The 18,802-nt window shown below is 41.0% G+C and overlaps 1 protein-coding gene across 1 annotated transcript in view; it reads left to right on the forward strand.

Annotated features, from left to right (window-relative positions):
- Positions 1-18,802, forward strand: part of SORCS3 (sortilin related VPS10 domain containing receptor 3) — a 267,756-nt gene that overhangs the window by 202,684 nt on the left and 46,270 nt on the right. The window contains exons 8-14 of the mRNA XM_021536263.3: positions 2,221-2,310; positions 4,192-4,371; positions 6,162-6,308; positions 6,743-6,845; positions 9,140-9,216; positions 9,321-9,412; positions 12,377-12,484. Of these exons, the coding sequence (XP_021391938.2) occupies positions 2,221-2,310; positions 4,192-4,371; positions 6,162-6,308; positions 6,743-6,845; positions 9,140-9,216; positions 9,321-9,412; positions 12,377-12,484 (797 nt within the window). The remainder of the gene's footprint in view (positions 1-2,220; positions 2,311-4,191; positions 4,372-6,161; positions 6,309-6,742; positions 6,846-9,139; positions 9,217-9,320; positions 9,413-12,376; positions 12,485-18,802) is intronic.

An 18,802-nucleotide genomic window follows, 5' to 3' on the forward strand; every position in this document is an offset into this window, starting at 1 on the left:
GGATTAACTGGAAGATTGTTGGACTATTTTCAATCTGAATTGGGCATCACACCATTGACAAAGTATGTAAGCATTAATTTCCTTACCTACAAGTTGAAGACCAGTCTCAGCCCATCAGAAGATGTGGCTATTGAATGCAGGGTTCTTAGCCTGTAGTCACTGGACATACTCAGTTCATGTGAGAATTGAGAATTTGGGTTTTCCAATGGAGGCCATAAATATTAAAAGAGAAGAGAGGATATTTAAATATTCCCTGTGATACTTAAACAATATCTAGAAGTGTGGGAATCCTTTGAGCAGTGCTTGTAGAGCTGAGAGAGATAAAATTACTGCAAACATGAATTTTTGCCTTATAGGTGGACTCAGTATGAATCAACTGAACAGTCTGTTCTCTCCTGTGAAAATTTTATTTTGATGTAGAAATATTAAATGGAAATATATCTTTCCAAAGTAGCACTCAATGACCTTACTGAGCCTGCAGAAGAGAAGGCTTCAGGGAGACATTAGGGCACCTTCCAGTACCTAAAGTGGCTATAAGAGAGCTGGAGAGGGACTTTGGACAAGGACATGGAGTGTCAGGACAAGGAGGAATGGCTTTGAATTGAAAGAGGGTAGAATTAGTTTAGATACAAGGAAGAACTGGATGATCTTTAAGGTCCCAACCCAGACCATTGTGTGATTCTGTGATCCTTACAGCTCAGAGCTGAAATGCTCATTGCTATGCCAGTCCACAGTGCTCTTTCCATGAAGTGAGAGTCCAGTGACTGCTGTTTCCTCCCTGTCTCTTCTACTGACTTGTTCTGGGTCTGTAGACAAGTTGCTCTACATTTTCCTGTTTGTGTTTACCCTTGGCTTGAGCTAAATGTTATCTGTATAGAGTTTATTTTCTGTCATATAAGTCATTCTCATGGCCTTATGCCATGTGTGCTATAATAGTGGCTGTTTCTGTTTTTTCTCTGGAGGTTGCTAAATACAGTTATGATGACATTACAAGTAAAAATGGGGAAAAATCTGAAGGGGAAGTCTTAGTGGAGAAGCTAGTGCTACTTTTAAACCTCCCTTTCTTTCCAGTGTTTCAAACTGTCAATGGAAAAGAGTTGATTAGATATCAAATTTCATGACCAATAATAGTGTGTCCTTTGAATGACAGCTTCTCTAGGGAAGAAAGCCACTATCTAGAGGTGATAGCATTACTGAGAATACAATTTATGCTGTAACTGTATTCTATGTAAGCTCATTCTCAAATACACTGTCAGATAAAGGAAGTATATCTAGGAGAGAATCTAGGACCTTTCTCTTAGCTTTATTGGAAACTTAAGAAGCCAACAAGTGATATTCCATACAATAGACAAGTGCTTTGTGCATTGTTTTATCTCAAGACCTGCAAGACTGCCAAGCCAGCAGAATATAGGAAATTCACTGATGTAAGCCTTGTTTTAGCCAGGTCTGAGATGGTGCCAGAAAGAACACCTACAGCAAGAGTAAGTGACTCTTGACAGGTTTTACATCCCGTATTTTACAAATTATCTGTGTTGGATCTCATTGATGCATGGCATTTTTGCATAGGCTTTAGTTAATTCAGTCCATAAAGCTGCAGATTTGGATGTCTATCAGTTCCCCCCACGCACATCCGTTTTCAGAGAGTCTAATTTCAGAGGAACCAGTTTCATAGTGACAAAGGGCATCTAAGAGCTTAGCTCCAGCTTTCCAAGAGCACATTTACAGTAGCAGTAAATGGTGCTAGTGTGGATCTCTGCTGTTAGTCACTGTAAAAGGTTGTTGGAAGACAATCCTGGCCTCAAGGGACTTACAGTGCAGACAAGGCTGAGAAGCAGCAAAGAGGGATTATCTCCTACTTACAGGGGAAGAACAGAAGCACAGAGACTTTAAATTACTTGCCCAAGGTAATTGAGCTGGACCATGTGATGAAACCAGGTCTTCCCTTTCCTCCCACTCAGCACTTTTTTTCCTGAGATGTTAAAATCACACTGGATTTCAATCATAGGAGACAAAATGGAAAGTTCAGTAGCACAGCTTAAATAAATAATTCTCCATCCCTCTCAGGTTTGTGATTTCTTTGGAGTTACCCAGATGCCTTTAGAGACAGCTGTGCCTGTTATAGAAAAGGTACCTGAAAGAAAGTTTGTAAAGCACTGTTAGAGGTGTCATCACAGAGTGTCTCAGAAGGGTCACCACTCACTTTCTTTGGTGTTTCCATAGGTGACAACTGGTGGAAGAGCAACTTACTATGTGTCATACAGACGGGAGCCTTTTGCACAGATCAAATTACCCAAATACTCCCTTCCTAAGGTGAGTCCACCATTTGGGAACATAGACATGTAATACCTTGGGAAGCTAAACATGTGAAGTTCTATAAATGGAAGTGCTGGGTCCTTCACTTGGATCACAACAACCACACACACTGCTACAGGCTGGGGACAGAGTGGTTAGAAAGTGGCTCAGTGGAAAAGGACCTGGGGGTGTTGCTTGGCAGCAGCTGAACATGAGCCAGCAACTCCTGAAGTGGCTAAGAAGGCAAATAGCATCTTCATATCAAAAATAGTGTTGCCACCAGGACTAGGAAAATGACCTGTTATAATACAGATTTGTTGGTGGCCCTGATTTAGAATTGGTGCATGCTATAAAATCAGGGGTACTTCTGTAATTTAAAAATCAGAAGTACTTTAAGGCTAGGTGTCATGAAAAAGTCTTTGAGCCATGTAAAAGAGGATTGTTTATGCTGCCCTTAGTTACTAGAATATTTTTGCTGTACAGTAATAACTATCTGTCATGTGCAGATTAATGAACTCTGCTGGAGTTGTATGTATGCGAGCTTGGCACCAGGGTAATGCAATATTTCCACTGCAACTGGTAAAAACAGACTGAAGTCATTGGGCATTTTGCTTTATTTTCACACTGTTGGAATAGATTGGATACCTCCTTAATCTTTAAGGAATTACAGCTACTGGGCAAGAGCAAACCTCCTGATTTAGTCTTCCTTTGTTGAGGGAAATGGCAAATCTCCCAGTGATTGTACTCACTGGGATAGAATTAGGCCCTCAAATGGTTTTTCTCCCCATCTCATGCTGATAGGATGTGTTAGGTCTATTAGAAATAGTCCCATTTAATCAATCCCAACTTTTCATCTAGATACCTCACACAAAAGATTAAGATGGCTCCTAGTCAGGATGAGGATATTGAGCTGGTGTTCCTCCAGATATTCTTTCCTGAAATCAGGTCACTCCATCCTTTGGGAGACTTCAAGAATTATGATTTCTTGATGCAGAAACAGTAAAAGGAATTAATCAAGGCCTCTTGGCACTCTAGAAAAAGTTTAAATATTTACACATAGATAAATGGAGTCTCATATAACCAGTCATTTTGCTTCTAGCTGAACCTGTGTCAGCTTGTTCAACAGTGGTAGCAAGGATGAAGTGCTTAAATACTCATCACCACCCTGAAAGTAATTTCCATGAACCTGGTTTAAAATAATACCAGGAAAATGCACTTTAAATCTCTTTGATATTAAAACTAAATGGAGAAAACATTGTTAGACTTTTTGGATCTTGGTCAGCAGCAGAAATCAAGCAGTGGTTAGTGAGTGGATTATTTGATAGCCCATATATTGTGGGGTAATTGATCTCAAATAAACACTTAATAGCAAAGTGTGTTTTTAAAAATCACTATCAGCAGCAGCTCAAACTGTTACCTATACCTCACAGTCAAATAAATGTGAAATCCAAGGTTTTTTGAAACCATCCCTTGCCAGTTGGAAGCACAAGCCCATTATTTCAGCATGTGAATGAAAATTATCACTGCTTTTAGCCTGGTGCCATATGATGCTTTGTGACTGTGAAGACTTCAGGCTCCAAGGCTGTGAATCTTCCATGAGTAATAAAACCGACTTACAAATTTATAAATAAAAAATGGAACTGGATGAAATTCTTTGAAGGTACCAAAAATGAAGAAAGAGAAAACCCTTCACCCAGCTGGTGATTATTTAAAAAGTGAAATGCAGAAGAGTCACAGTGTTGGTAATTTATTGGCTTGCTCTAACAGAAAGTTGTTAAACATACCTATAATTCATGCTCCATCTCCATTCTTTCATAATTCATGGTAATTACTACATGTCCCGAAGGGCAAAGAAATACAGAGATCCTCAGTAACAGGCCTTTTGTCTTCTTTTAACAGGACATGCATATTATCAGCACAGATGAGAATCAGGTGTTTGCAGCTGTTCAGGAGTGGAACCAGAATGACACCTATAACCTGTACATCTCGGACACCCGCGGGGTCTACTTCACCCTGGCCTTGGAAAATGTGAAAAGCAGCCGAGGACTGGAGGGGAATATTGTCATTGACCTTTATGAGGTATGTAGTAAAGGTCACCCTACAAAGAGCAGCAATGGCCTGCTAGTTTAAGCAAGTGTAAATCTCTTACCAACCTCCCAGGATTTTCATTTATATTAGGGTCAGCCCTGAGGTATTTCCTGGATTTGATGCTGAGTTGACTCAGGTGGGAATAGATGCAGTTATTCTGCTATAGGTGCAACAACTGTTTGGGTTCAAGTCAAGGACTGGTTAGATATGTGTCATTTCCAAAAGGGAAGATCATATCCTTCTCATCATAGTATGGATATCCATAGAAAGACTAAACATACTGGTTTTTTCCCCTTGGGCATCTAGAGACACCTGCTCACAGGCAGGGAATCTGGACTGCACCCTCATGAGCTCTGAACAGTTTGTGAACTATAAAAAAAAATCTGTAGGTGCCACTTGCCCAGAGATGACAGATGGATAACTTCTACCCCAAACCATCTTCCATTCTCATGCTTCTTCCAAGCCTGTCATCCTTGGCCAGCAGCAGTGCATTCAGAGCAGTTCCAGTTCATGGTTTCTTCAGAGCATTGTGGTTTTTGTGTGTTATTATTTGTTGGATGGAAGATCTGCTGAGATGCAGGGCTCAGTGCTTTGCCAGCATCAAACAACTAATCAGCATTATTAATAGAAATGGGTGCAAGCTGATTACTACTGTTACACAGAGAAATGTTCTTGCAGCTGCATGCAGAGGTTACAACTATACATTTTTTTTTTTTATTTCAGTCAGAATAAAGCTCATTTAACAACATAATCAATTTGTTTATAAAAATCCAGGTAGTTTAAGTCAATGAGAAAAAAAATCACAAATAACATATTGATTAGTATGAAGGACAGGATTTATGTTTTTTCTTCACCTGGTTAAATATATTTTCCTGCCTCTGAAAAAGTATATTTCTTTATTATGATGAACCAGCTAAAATGAACATGCATTGTCTCACATTCATGGGCAAACCTGTGTACTCCCCAGTGGTGTATCATAGACTTTTCACTGTTAAATGCTAATAAATTTTTACAGAGTCATTTAAAGAGTAGTATCACTCTAGGGGCTTCAGAGTAGAAGGATTTGCATCCTGACAGTTGCCAGGAAGTTGCAGATTTGCAGAAAATTTCTTCTTCCTGTCTCACTTTCACAGCTGTGAAACAGAGACCAGACTCAACACGAAATTTTCTTGGGGATGTTTTGACAGGCCCATATTTTGCTGGAATGGGTTCTGCTGACAAAAGTCAAAACATTTGAAACAACTGGCTTGATTTGTCAGAATTTGGATGTGGAAAGAAAGCGAAGAAATCAAGTTTGCAAAACATCAGTGTCACAGCATGTTCAGAATTCCTATCTTTTATATTGATTTTTTTTTCCTGGTACACAAAAGGACCCCACACTGCTTCTGATGTGATCTTCTGTCTCCCCTGTTTTGGCAGTTTGTGGAGGCAGTGGGGCTCACCCCATCCTCAAGTTCACAGAGCTCAAGTGTGAAGGTGCAGCCTGCACCTTCAAGCCCATCATTAGCCTCTCTGCAAGAACTCAATGAAATCCAAAAGTGGGCTGTTTCCTAGGGATTTGCTCTGTGACCATCCTTGTCTTTTTCTTCCAAAGAGAGAAACCACACAAGACCTTTCAGCTTTGCAAGATATACCTTTAGTGCCATTTGGTGTTCTAAGATTGGATTGAGATGCCTTCATTGCTTTTACAGAGACCTTCCACTCCCGAGAGTGCTCAGCTGGACATTGCTTTTGCTCTGTTCTTCCAATGTATTTTTTTCACCTCTCTCCCTTTTTCCTAGGTAGCAGGGATCAAAGGCATATTCCTGGCTAACAGGAAGGTGGATGACCAGATCAAGACTTTCATTACCTACAACAAGGGCAGAGACTGGCGTTTGCTACAGGCACCGGACACTGATCTTAGAGGGGATCCTGTACTTTGCCAGCTGGTGAGTGGCTGCTGATCTTTTCCAAGGCATCACTGACTCCTTCAGAGCTTCTTATTGTGGCCACTAGGTGAACAAAACTCTCCCTGTGTTTTTTCTCTTGACTTTCTGTGGTTAAATGAATTCAGTAAATTTCTATATCTATAGTTTCGTAGGTTTTAAGGGAAAATTTTGACCATCTTTCTTGAAGTATTTAATAGAATTCAAGGCAGAATAAGAAAGTTGCTGGGGAAAGTGCTCTAAGTCAGATTGTTGTTAAAACAAGGGCAGATATGCTTGTAGTGCAGAGTTCCTGCTTACCCATCAAAGGAACATATGAGCTATGTGTGTTAAAAGCAGAGGGATCAGAGCATCTATGTGCAGTCACCAAGGGTTCCTCTGATATTTAATTTGATGAATATTAAAGCTTCTGCTTCTTGTTTGTTTTCTGCCAACAGCCCTTTTGCTCATTGCACTTGCGCCTGCAGCTCTCGGAGAATCCATATACTTCAGGGAGCATTTCCAGCAAAGACACAGCTCCTGGGCTGCTGGTGGCCACAGGTAAGAACATAAATGCTTCTCACTGCCCACCCATACCTCCCTGGGAGCCTGAGAGTGTATGAGGTATTCCCCATTGGTGTAAAACCTTTCAGCTCTGTTTCAGCAAATACTGAGCTAATTCACATTGACACCCATTTGCTTTGGGCTAGGAGAAGGCATACTGCTCCAAGTTCAAAAAAGATGTCAGGTGTTTGTTGCTCTACAATAACCCACTTGCAGATGTAAGCCCACACTTGCAAGGTACCTTTACCCAGTGGCATTACTAAGTCCTCTCATGTTGTTACAGCCACTGAGGGACATGTCTACCTGTTTGCTGCAGGTACCATGAAGGAGAATAGTACCCAAGGGTTACACTCCTGGGAGGTGTCAATATGTCCCACCTTTTGAGCAGCAAGCACAGAGCTGTCACAAAGTCTGTCAGGTGAAGCCTGGGCTTCCTGGGTGCCTGTCTTGTGCATGGCTCCTGCTTTTAACTCTGTACTGCTGCAAGACTAGCAGCATTTAATCAACACTGCATGGGCCAGTGGTGTTGTGGGCTGTTCTGCAAAACAGTGCTTTGGCAGGTGGTGTTGTTTAAATGACAGCCTGCTACAATACTTCATGGTGGCAGCAGCTGAGCCACTGTAATTAATCCACAGGATGGATGGGGCTACCAGCAGTCACCCTCAGCTCTGTGGGAGCTGCTGGGCTGAGAAAGTGCTTCCTGAATGGCTGGTGCTCTTAAAAGCTGGCCTCTGAGCCATGGAGGCTGTTCTGTCTTTTCAAATGGAGGGTCTTACCTACACTCAAATATGTCTGAATAGCTTAACTGTTCTTTCTAAGGCTCAGTTTATCTCCTTGGTTCTCTTCAGCGTAGCAGTGGCCTGCAAGTGTGGGCAGTTAGCATATTGTCTGCATGAATTTACCCATTTTCATTCTCATATCCTTCTGTGCTTCAGTGTGTTTGCCAGACTAAGGCAGAACCTGAGACGGGTTCCCTTCATGACATTTATATCTCAACAAGGGAGATGCCGTGTGATTTCCAGTTCACTGATCCAGGCCAAATGAAGTGAGATAATTTGGTTCAAACCTCCAGATATCCCCATGCATAGCCAAGTGGAGTCATCACTCCTGGCAGGTTGCACTTGCTAGATGGATGCTTAGGAACAAGCCCTACTCATGATGCTGTAATTACAAAAGCTTTTTTTTTTTTTTTAACCTTTTAGGAAGTAAATAGAGGCAGCAGGACTGTGAGATTCTAGGCATTGATCTAAATTGTTAGTAAATTAGGTTCTTTTCAAACTGCCAGTGCATGGGATGAATGCTTTCCCAGTTTAACAATTAACCTTTAAAAGGCAGAATATAATTTCTGCCTTACTGCTTTGTAGATGAAAAAACCTTACCTGTTGGGAATATACACATCTGTTTCCACTAACCAGTTTCACAACAGTAGGAGCATCTCACCATGTTGCTGAATGCATTCAAGGATAATCTTTGCAATTTTTTCTCACAAATGTTGGCTGCTCAAACACTTCATTTACAGTGGGACATTTCCAGCAATGATTGGATACTTGGACACTTGGTACAGGACACTTGGTACATTTTACAGATGCTAAATCCTCTTGACTTGTTTGGGAGTTACATTTTGTAAGGTTTAAATGCATGCAGGTGAAATTGGAGGAAGAGAATTAAGGAAATAATGGAACAGCTTTGCACAGAAAGACAGAAAAAAGTGATAACAACTAAATTCTTGCCTTTTTACTCCCTTTCCTCCATCTGTAAATCCCTGTTTGAAAATTTGGAGTTTACATTTTGGTATTTAAAATATGATACAAAACTTACACTGCTACCTTTAAGTCAGTGTCCAATTCTTGAGGGCTTCCACTCATTATAAGATAGTGTGCTAAGAAGGTCTTTGAACTGAAACAGTAGATTGATCCTCTTGAACCTGGATGTCCCTTGAGGCTGACCTTCAGTATGGTTGCCCACATCAGGTTTTCCTTACAGCCTCACCTAAAAAAGTTGGTGACTCTTGATGGTATCAGGGAAGAAAATTAGGTAGATGGACAGTATGACATTTCCTATATCCTGAGCACTGATGAAAACACCCTTCTTGAACTGCTCTGCCTCCTGGAACCAGAACTTTTTTGAAATAGCATTGACACAATAATGTGGTGAGTTGAATTCTGTGATGGTAACAGGAGAGTGTCAATCTATTTTAATTTCTAATTTTCAAGCATTAAATGTCAGAAATTTAATTAGCATTTTCATTAGCGTGTTCATCCACAGAAGAATGTCTGACACTTATATTGCAGGCAATATTGGCTCTGAACTTTCCTACACGGATGTTGGCGTGTTCATCTCTTCTGATGGTGGCAATTCCTGGAGACAGGTATGTTTTGTGCAGCAAAAGAAAGCACAGAGCCTTTTGCTATTCTTCTGACTCTTCACTTCCCAGCAGAGTGGAGCACTCATGCAGTACTCCTTTGCTTGCAGATCTTTGAGGAGGAATACAACGTTTGGTTTCTGGACTGGGGAGGGGCACTAGTGGCCATGAAACACACGTCAGTGCCCATCCGGCACATGTGGTAAGGAAACTTGTTACTTTGATAGGGTGCCAGTCTCTATAAAATGAACAGATGAAGCCATTCTTAACTATGTTTTACCACCATTTTGGTTTTATTGGTGAATATAATAATTATTGCACCATTTTATAAATATAATGCCTCCATACATAATCACCTATGTGTATGAAATTACTCTTTGCACTGATAATGTACTATGAGCCTCCAGGTGGGGCTTCTTTCCTACAGACAGACATATACTAAATCATCCTTTGGGCTTCAGGTATTTCTGAGAGGATGTGTTTCTCGTTTCTACATTTTGTTTACAGAATTTAACATTAATCTGGTAAGATAGATAAAGGGAGGGAGAGGAGAGGGCAGTAGTTGTAGATAAGGACAACCGAGATATGTTGCTAACCCCTCTAGTATTTTACTATCAATTTCCAGAGATACTGTGGTGGCGACTGATTAGAGTTGGAGGTGAAATAGGGCAAAATGATTTCTCAGCTGAAGACAATGTTTTGCTATAAATGGGTTGTAACAGCCTAAGCACTAAAGATACTGCTCAAAATTATCCTCTTCTTAGCTGTTGCCCCTCTGACTCCTGCCCCAGTTACACATTCTGAAATTCATAACTAACACTGTTTACAGAAAATGGCTGTGTTAGTACCACCTGCAATGGACTGACCCACCCAGCTTCTAATGTTGTTTAGAAGTGAATTAGTTAGAAATAGATTTCAGAAACAAGATGTGTTCCTATGTACAATACTGCATTGTCTCTCAGAGTGATGGTGCTAAGCACATGTCTATTACTTTGCATGCAGAACAGAAAATGTGGTCTTCAGTGAAATAGAAAGACAATGCAATGGTGTTTGGCAGCAGTGATGAGGTGTTAAGGTTTCCTCTACCTGAGTCATTATTGTACAAAATCCTCCAGTGAAATTCCAGTCATTCCAAATCTGGGCACCTCAAGACAGGTTGACTTCACCCATTTACGAGCTCATGTTCTGGAGATGCACTTTGAAAACATTAACAGCTACTTTTTCAATAGTAAAAGATTCTGGACTTTATATTTCTGATCTGACAGATAACTCTGGGATGACTGCAGCATAGATTTCTATAAAAATTTGAATAGATTGCATTTGAGCCCATTTCTTTGCCACCTGAAGCAAAGAAATGACTGCTTTAGTCACGGTGTGACAGTGGACTGTTAACCACGGGATGTATTGGCTCCATCACTGGACATACAGAGGACAGCAGTAACAGAGCAGACTCCTAATGATGAGCTGCAGTCTCCAGTCTGTGGTGTGAATGTGCTGGGGTGTGACTGGAAGCCTCTGATGGTAACTCAGTTCTCATGGCTATAATGAAAGTGCTCTCAGGAAAGAGGTCATCAGGACCATGTCCCAGTCTTTAGACCAAAGCAAGAATGAGTCAAGGAAGGAGAAGTTTGTGCTAGCCAAGGGTGGGTGTCACTAGCAGTGGGTGCATCAGACTGCAGCAAGTTGAGCTCTGGAAGAGTGAAAGGTGAGCCCCTTATGGAAAAAGCTGGAAGTCATGTATTAACCATTTGTTACTGCATTATTCAAGCCAGGTGTAGCTGTTTTAATAGTGTCTTCAATTGTGGAGGCTATTTAGACATAAAAAGCACGTTACTACAAGTGCCTGTACTAGCATACTGGGAAAGAATTGGTCACAGGTTGACTTTTCATAGGAGCCGACAGCTCAGTTCACCTTTGTTTGCAGAGGTTCATTTCAGATGCTCTCCTTTTACAATGAAATGGTGTGTGCAGTTCCCACCCACTCTATTAAATGAGTAGTGATTTAGATTTGTTATCAATAAGATCCAACAGGTTTCCTTCAAAATGGTACCCTTAGGGGCTTTGGAATTTGCTTCATATTGCTTCAGTAGGCACCTGTTTTATGGGCAGGAGTGGAATAGATTAAAGGGTACATGTAAATCTATTAGTTCTCAGGCTGAGACATTGTACAATAAGTTTCATGCTGGAGAAAAGAGGGGCAGATAATTGAAAAGCTGAGAGAACTTTAGCTAGGCTAATGAAGCATGCTGTTCCCCAGAAGTTGAAACGCTATTTGGAGAGATAAGCAAGCAAGCAGAACGCATACAAATGCACAGGTGTATGGGAAGACACATACATTTAAATAAATAGATTTAGGGCAGATAATCTTTCTGTGTGCTGTTGTGCTCCCAGAGTTCTGTTTTAAATGTAAATTTAACTTCCTATTCTTGCATTCTGAGCTGAAGGTGTTGCTAAGTGACATGAGGGGCAGAGAGTTAGGGAATGGTGACTGCCAGTCTTGGCGTTCCACACCACAGGTCTGAAGTTGGTATAACCCGTGGCTTAAAATACACACTACAGTGGTCTCCTGGTCCTTTGGTGGTGTATCAGGGGTTGTCCCACCTACTTGGAGCAGGGGGGATTCAGTGACCACCAAGAGCCTCCCAGACAGATCCAGCTGCTCAGATGCCTGTGTGTGCACACACACATTAAACACTCCTCATTCCCACAAATAAGCCAAATTTCCCTTTAAGTACTCAGAGGGCTAGAGAGATTGTAGCTAATGCCATATGGCATTGATACATGGATGGGTCAAAATGTCCTGTGGTGGTGAAAGCAATTTTCATGCATTCAGGCCAGGGTTGCTTATGCTCTGAGTGGTGCTCATGCCAGGTGCTATTCCAGACCCAGAAACAGGTCTTGGCAAAAACTCCTCATCTCTTGAGGTCTGATGTACAGCTGCATAAAGTATATCCATGTCCTTATTGAAGTGTTTTTGCTTTCTAAAGCTTTGATCTTTCAAAATATATCAAGACCATGAATTTAGTGGGCTGGGAAGTGGCAAAGATTGGTGCTTGTCTGTAAATTCAGCTGCTGGAGCTTGTAGACCTTAGCCAACATTTAATTGCTGCATTTGCTCTAGAGTAAGTCTTTTTATGTGTATAAATGTTGTCTGCTTCTATCCCAGGGTGAGTTTTGATGAGGGAAGATCCTGGACTAAATACAGTTTCACATCAACACCACTTTTTGTGGATGGATCCCTTGTAGACCCTGGCATAGAGACCCAGATAATGACGTAAGTATAGCAGCTCCAATTTTAAATTAAAAACTTCCCTTTCCAGGAAAGAAAGGTGATGGCAGAAGGGGTGCATGGAGATCCCCCAGTTCATGGTAACCTCATGATGTGCAGTGCAGCGTTGTGTAGCTGCACATGTAGTGTTTCATGAAGACATGGTGCTGTTTTGTTGGTTTTGCTGGTGGCCACATGCCTGGCTGGTATGTTCTTGCATCATGTGGCAAATAGATGATGGAGCCAAGCTCTTTCCAGCAGTGATGGGGGCAAGGAAAGCTGGTCCCAAGCTGTAGCTTGGGAGTTCACATAGAATAGTAGGTAGATCTACTTCTCTGGAGAGTGGTGTACCCTTGGTTAGGTTGCATCTAGTGACAACCAGAGGTCCTTTCTCATAATTACTGCTGAGATCGCATTCCTTGGATCTGAAGGCCAAGGGACTGCAGTGCTCTTCAGAAGTCAGAGATCTGTATGATTGTACCTCATGCCAGTTCTCTCCTTGCTCCAGTTGTGCAACATGACTGTCTTTTGAGATTTCTGGTGGGTATGAATATCCCTCAGACTTGTTGCTTGCATTGTGGGCTGTACATCCAGTTTTAGCTCAAAAGTGTGTATATGCAAAGCTGAGCTCAGAATAACCTTCCTGTTCTGGGGTGTAGTATGCTATGGCTCACCCATCCCATGGAAGCAAGAGCCTGGGCTGGCACTGATGGTGCTGGGACCTTCCTCCTCCCAGTGGGTAAGGCTGATGGAACTACTGGAGTGATGCTGGCCCAAGAACAGGACAGGATTTGAGTTTAACAACCAGGAAAGGGAAGTTTTAGTTCAAAGGCATGTTTAAGTAGTCATCTGACCTCTTGCACAAAGCAGATCAGAGCACTGTGCTCTGGGGTTCTGAACAAAGCAAGGACAGGATGCACTGCCTTCATTGGTTTCAGAAATGTGTTCTTACCTGTGTGTCTTTGAACTGGCTGAAACAGCTTTCTGAAAAAACATCAGAAAGCAAGGTGGCTAAGATACCTTAGACTGAGGCACACCTGTGAAGCACACCTGCAGTGGCATGAAGAGATGCCTTTGGTTAATCACTGTTGCACCACTCCAGTTCAGGGGCAGGACACTGATAAATTTCATCTTGCAGTCAGTCTGCTTCTCTTCATCTTCATTTGAAGTTCCTGCACATTTTCACTGCTTGCAAGAGAGAAGAGATTCAGGTCAAGTTTATTTTCTTCTAGGCTTCAGTCCATCTGCATACTTATATGGCATAAACACGTAGGTGGAGCTCATTGCTGGTGTCACAGGTAGTGAGAAACCGAGTGTCATCAGTTTCTGAGGAAGTTTGAACAGAATAATAGATGTGTGTCTTAGACATTTCTGCTAATTATTTGAATGTATTCCAACTATGTTGCATGACTTGTGTTGTTATGCCTTTCAAAACCAGCTCTAAGTCAGCTTTACACAAACAGAAGTGACCATGTGCCTATACTTGAAGTTGTGCTCAGCTTCAAGAGAGGAGCTGGGGGAAAATAATATTTTACTCTTCTATCAAATGGTCATTTGAATGGGCTTCTGTGCCATCTATGCCATGGCAGAAGAAATGTTTGGTGCTGTAGCCTTGGAAGGCTCAGGAAAGTGTAGCTGACTCCTGTATAGCACATCCATATCCTGTGATAAACTGTCTTAGGAAGGACAGGCTAAGTAATTATTGTTATGCTTTACACAGCATCACTCCTGTGCTTTATTCCCAAACAGTGCTGCAGCAAAACAAGGCAGCCTCTGTGTCTGTCACTGAGATTTTATCAGAGCAGAGGTGGTGTCAGTTCTGGTGGCATTGCTCTCTTTTCCTTTATTCCAAAACAATGCCTCAATGCCTTGGCTTTGTCTCTTTCTTTTTTCTTTTTTTTTTTTTTTTTTCTTTTTTTTTTTTTTTTTTTCAAAAAAGCAAGGTCCTGGTTTTGTAGAAGAATATATCTGTACATCTCTTGCCTTGCTATCTGCAAACATTGCCCTGTTTTTGCAAAGAGCAAAACTGAACAGCATATGATATACCTGTGCCTTTTCAGAAGACTGCTGTGAGCATCCTCTTGGGAAAACACATATGCCAATTCCCAGCTAAAGATTAGAACCTGTAATTCTCTTAATTCTGTGCATTTTTTCTGCAAATGCAATGATAACGTGTAACTTTTGTGTTTAATATGGTGTTTTTCTGTGAAATTCTTTGTGCAATATGTGCCACTTTCCTGCTGCACACATGTGCAGACATATGCACACATGTTCAGAGAGAGACCTGAACTCACATAAATCTGCATGTCAGCACCTTCATTGAAATCAGTGGAGCTAATCAGTTGCAACTAGCTGTGGATTTAGGCCATTTACTTTATAAATTAATGCATTTTGAGATGAAAAGTGCATTATAAATCTAAGATTATGGTTCTTTATCTCTGTAGTCTTCTGGTGGAGAATGTAGGAAGTGAGTTATCTTCCTGAATATTGTGTATTGGGTGTGTTGAGAACTTTTTCTTTTGAAATTTTGCAGGCATATTACCATTATTATTGCCATTGCTATTGTTATTGTTATTGTCTTTATTATTACTGTCATCATTAGCAATTTTAAGAACCATTCTTAATAGTCTGTAAAAGCCATACAAAGAAATTTCACATGACACTTGCAATGATTGTTTAGAGAAACTTCTATCCACAGTATGAAAGGAACTGAGGAGGAAAGAGCCCATTTATAAAGCTGTATGCAAACCATTTCTATACAGAACACTTAGGTGTTTCTCCCAATGCAAATTTTAGTGAGTTCATCTATAAGGGCAGTGTAGGATAATGTTGAGCTTATGTAAGCTTTGAGAAGAAATCAATGTATTTCTATTGTTACTTGCCACCCCCTGAACAAAGATTACACATGGTGGTTTGGAGGTACATAGAATTTGTGTTTGTGGGTAGAAACCCCAATGATTTCAAGAAGTTGATGAGAGGGATCAAGGCTGTGGTCATATTTATGTGCTGCCAAACTGGGTAGGTTATTTGCTTTTAAAAGTTTGTCTCTCATCCTGGAAAATCCTGTTATAGTTCATCTAGTGGTCTCAGCTGATTACTGTTAGAAAAGATTTCTTCCATAGATTTGCATCAAAGTGGTCTGTGGTCTCCCATTTAAAAAAATATTATTGTGGGGAGAATGTGTACACATAGTCATTATACTCAAGCTATTATAAAAATATTGCATTATTAACAATATTTTCATAATACTATTTTATTAAAATCAATATATCAGTAGAATGACTTTCCCAACCTTCATTTCATGCCACATGCTGTGAGAGGCTTTCTGGGCTGTTGAAAAGAGCAACCCTTTTAGCACACAATTTTGTAACACTTCATAGCTATTAAGTGAGCTTTTTCCATATCTGTCTTTATTGTATGAGTATCCTAGGCTTTTTGAATCCTCTGTGCTTTGTGCTGTGTATGCTTGTCCTAAACAGTCCTAAAAATCTTGTCAGTATGGTAACATCAGTAATTTGCTTCATGAAGGGGCTTTATATGATTCTGAATATCTAAGAGTACTCTGAATTGGGAGCTGCTTTTAGTGGGGTGTTTGACAAGATGTCTTGCAGAGGTCTGTTCCAACCTAAATTATTCCATAATTTTGTAATTTTGTATGGCTATAATGCTGCAAGGATTATTTGTTTACAAGCTGGGGGGGCTCAGTTAAGATCATAGTTTTGTGATGCACAGGGAAGTATCATGAGATTATGTGAGCTGGTCTGCCTCGAACTGCTGCCTAACCAAAGTAAAGCCACAGTCCTTCCTCCAGCCCTGGCTGATCATCTTCTGCAGTTCCTTTTGTTGTTGCTTTGACACTTTCTCATCTGACAAGAGAGTCAGTTCAGCTCCTTTAGCACAGAGCTTTGTACCAAAGCACATTGTGGTGCTTGGTGCAGGTGTGGGGAAAAAGGCTGTGGGACACACAGAGTCCTCCAGGAAAATAAATGCATAAGGGTGGTGGCTTAGACATTTCTCAGATGAATACCTAGGATGCACTAGCCTTTTTGAAATCTACAGGTTTCTAGGTTCTGTGCTGTACCCTCACTGTTAACTAGTATATCTTTTAATGATGTCATGTTCTGATGGGTCAGATCTTTATTTTCTGGATTGACAAGCCATAGTGCAGCATGTTACTTATCTGAGGTTGTCCAACAGAGGAAAGGAATCACACTTTATTCCCCTTCTAGTCAGTTGTGATTTATCCAAACTAGTTTGTACTGTTCAAATCAGAGACAAGATGTTGTCATGAGTCCAGAGAAGGGCTTTATGTTGTTCCAGCTCTGACTCATACTTATTACCCCTGCCACTTCATCTCCTGTGCTAAGCATCTCTCCAAACCTATATTAAGAGGAACAATCTTTTTGCTTCACAGCCCTGCATCATTTTAGTAGACTCATTATGTGTGTGTGTGTGCAGACACTCATTTACAGATGGGGATCATTAAGTTTCTCTGTACTGATAAATAAATATTTATGGAGACACACCCACGTGTGTATATAAATTTCTATGTAGTTCTATGCATGTGAACTTAATGATCTCTATATATGTGTGTATGCATAATTGAGCATTAATATTTTCAGTGAGCTGAAAGTTGGTCTGTCAACACTGCTGTGACTGCTGCCCTTGGCTATGTGTGTTAGAAAATGTTCCTGGTTGAAAATGAATATGGTATGAGTCCTGACCCTTTGCAACACCTTCTTGTTTATGTGGCCATGAAGCTTTACCAGAGATGAAGTGGGAATAATTCTTTCTTTCCAAGAGACCCATAAAATTACTGGCAATCCATCACTGGGTGGCAGAAGAGTGAGAAAGAATGAATAAGTAATTGAGAGAGATGTTGGAAAAATTGAGATGAGTGCCAGGGGAGGTTTGAGGTGAGAAAGGAAGTATTAAGAGCACAGGCCATACTGTGTCAGACCAGACGTCCCTCTATTTCAGATCCGTGTTCCAACAGTGGCAAGTACAGGATGCTAAAATGATATATGTTATACTAAATTATACTAAAAATATTACTTTATATACTTCTCACATTTATAGATATTTACAAATAAGGAATTTTCTTGGCCAAACATGGTATTGTTTATATTTCTAAGATATTAGTGAGTTGAGAGTTTTCTCTCTAAATACTTTGTAAAGGTTTTTAGCAGTCACCTTATCCCGTGGCCAGGAGTTCCATGAGTTACTTTTATTCTGAAGAACTGACTGACCTGTGGAAGACATCAGCAAAGTAGATACAGGCATGAAGGCAATGTGGACAGATTCTGATTCACAGTCAGCAGAGATTCAGCAAACTGAGTGTGAGAAAAGGACAACAGCTCCCAGATTCAAGCTCCCACTGAGTTCAAAGTTACATGGGGGCCAGGATAATTTTCCTGTCTTTTTCTGATAAGGTGATTAACATCCTTTCTCTTCAAGCAAGGCAACATCCGCTGCCTTTTGCTCAAGTCTTGCTGTTACACTAAAAGCTAATCCAGGAAAGAAAATTACAAGCTGACACAGTGTCCTTGAAGCATTCTGCCTCTTTGCCTAGGGGTAGGGAGACATGGGTCTGCCACCTCTGAGTGGCTGTACTGAGAAAAATTAAGGTGAAATCAGTGACAGAAAATAGTGCCTTTGCTGGGATGAGGTCAGAGGAGCTTGTGTTCTCCCTCTGGTGCCAGGCTTTGCCCTCCACAGCCAGCACCTCTGCTTAGCAACTTCAGCAAATGAGAGGCAGTGTGAGTGGTGGCAAAACACCTGAGGCTGTTTTCCCTAGAAGGAATTGAGGCTCTTTTACAATGTGCATGAAGTCAGTGTTCCTCAATTCCCATGGACCACAGTGCCTTTAAACTTTCCTGACATCAGTCTGGCCTCTTTTCACTTCACTATGTGAGAAAAGAAGAAGAAACTGTCTGAAAAAAACCATAGATCTTCTGCAACTTTGACTGCTGCTGAACCACATAGAAATTTGGCAAAGAGGGAATCTGGAAGAAAGATTTCACCAGAGTTCTCTAGAAAGCTAAATCCTACTTGCAGCTCCCAGTGTAGAAGATGAGATGGGGAGCTGTCATACTGAAAGATTCTGAACTTTGTCCCTATTTACCTTCACTTCCTCTCGGAACCAAGGCTGTCCACCCAGGCTGTCCAACCAAGGCTGTCCAGCCTGCACATTCTCTCAGGGCTACCAGATCTGTGGACTTTTTTAAAGATCAGAGAGAAGATTTTCAAGCCTAGTTTATCCAAATTGCATAAGTACATTAGATACTAGAAAAGACTGTTAGGTTTTAATTGTTGTCCCTACTG

This window comes from Lonchura striata, chromosome 7 (genome assembly GCF_046129695.1).
Source record: "Lonchura striata isolate bLonStr1 chromosome 7, bLonStr1.mat, whole genome shotgun sequence".
Classification (NCBI taxonomy): domain Eukaryota; kingdom Metazoa; phylum Chordata; class Aves; order Passeriformes; family Estrildidae; genus Lonchura; species Lonchura striata.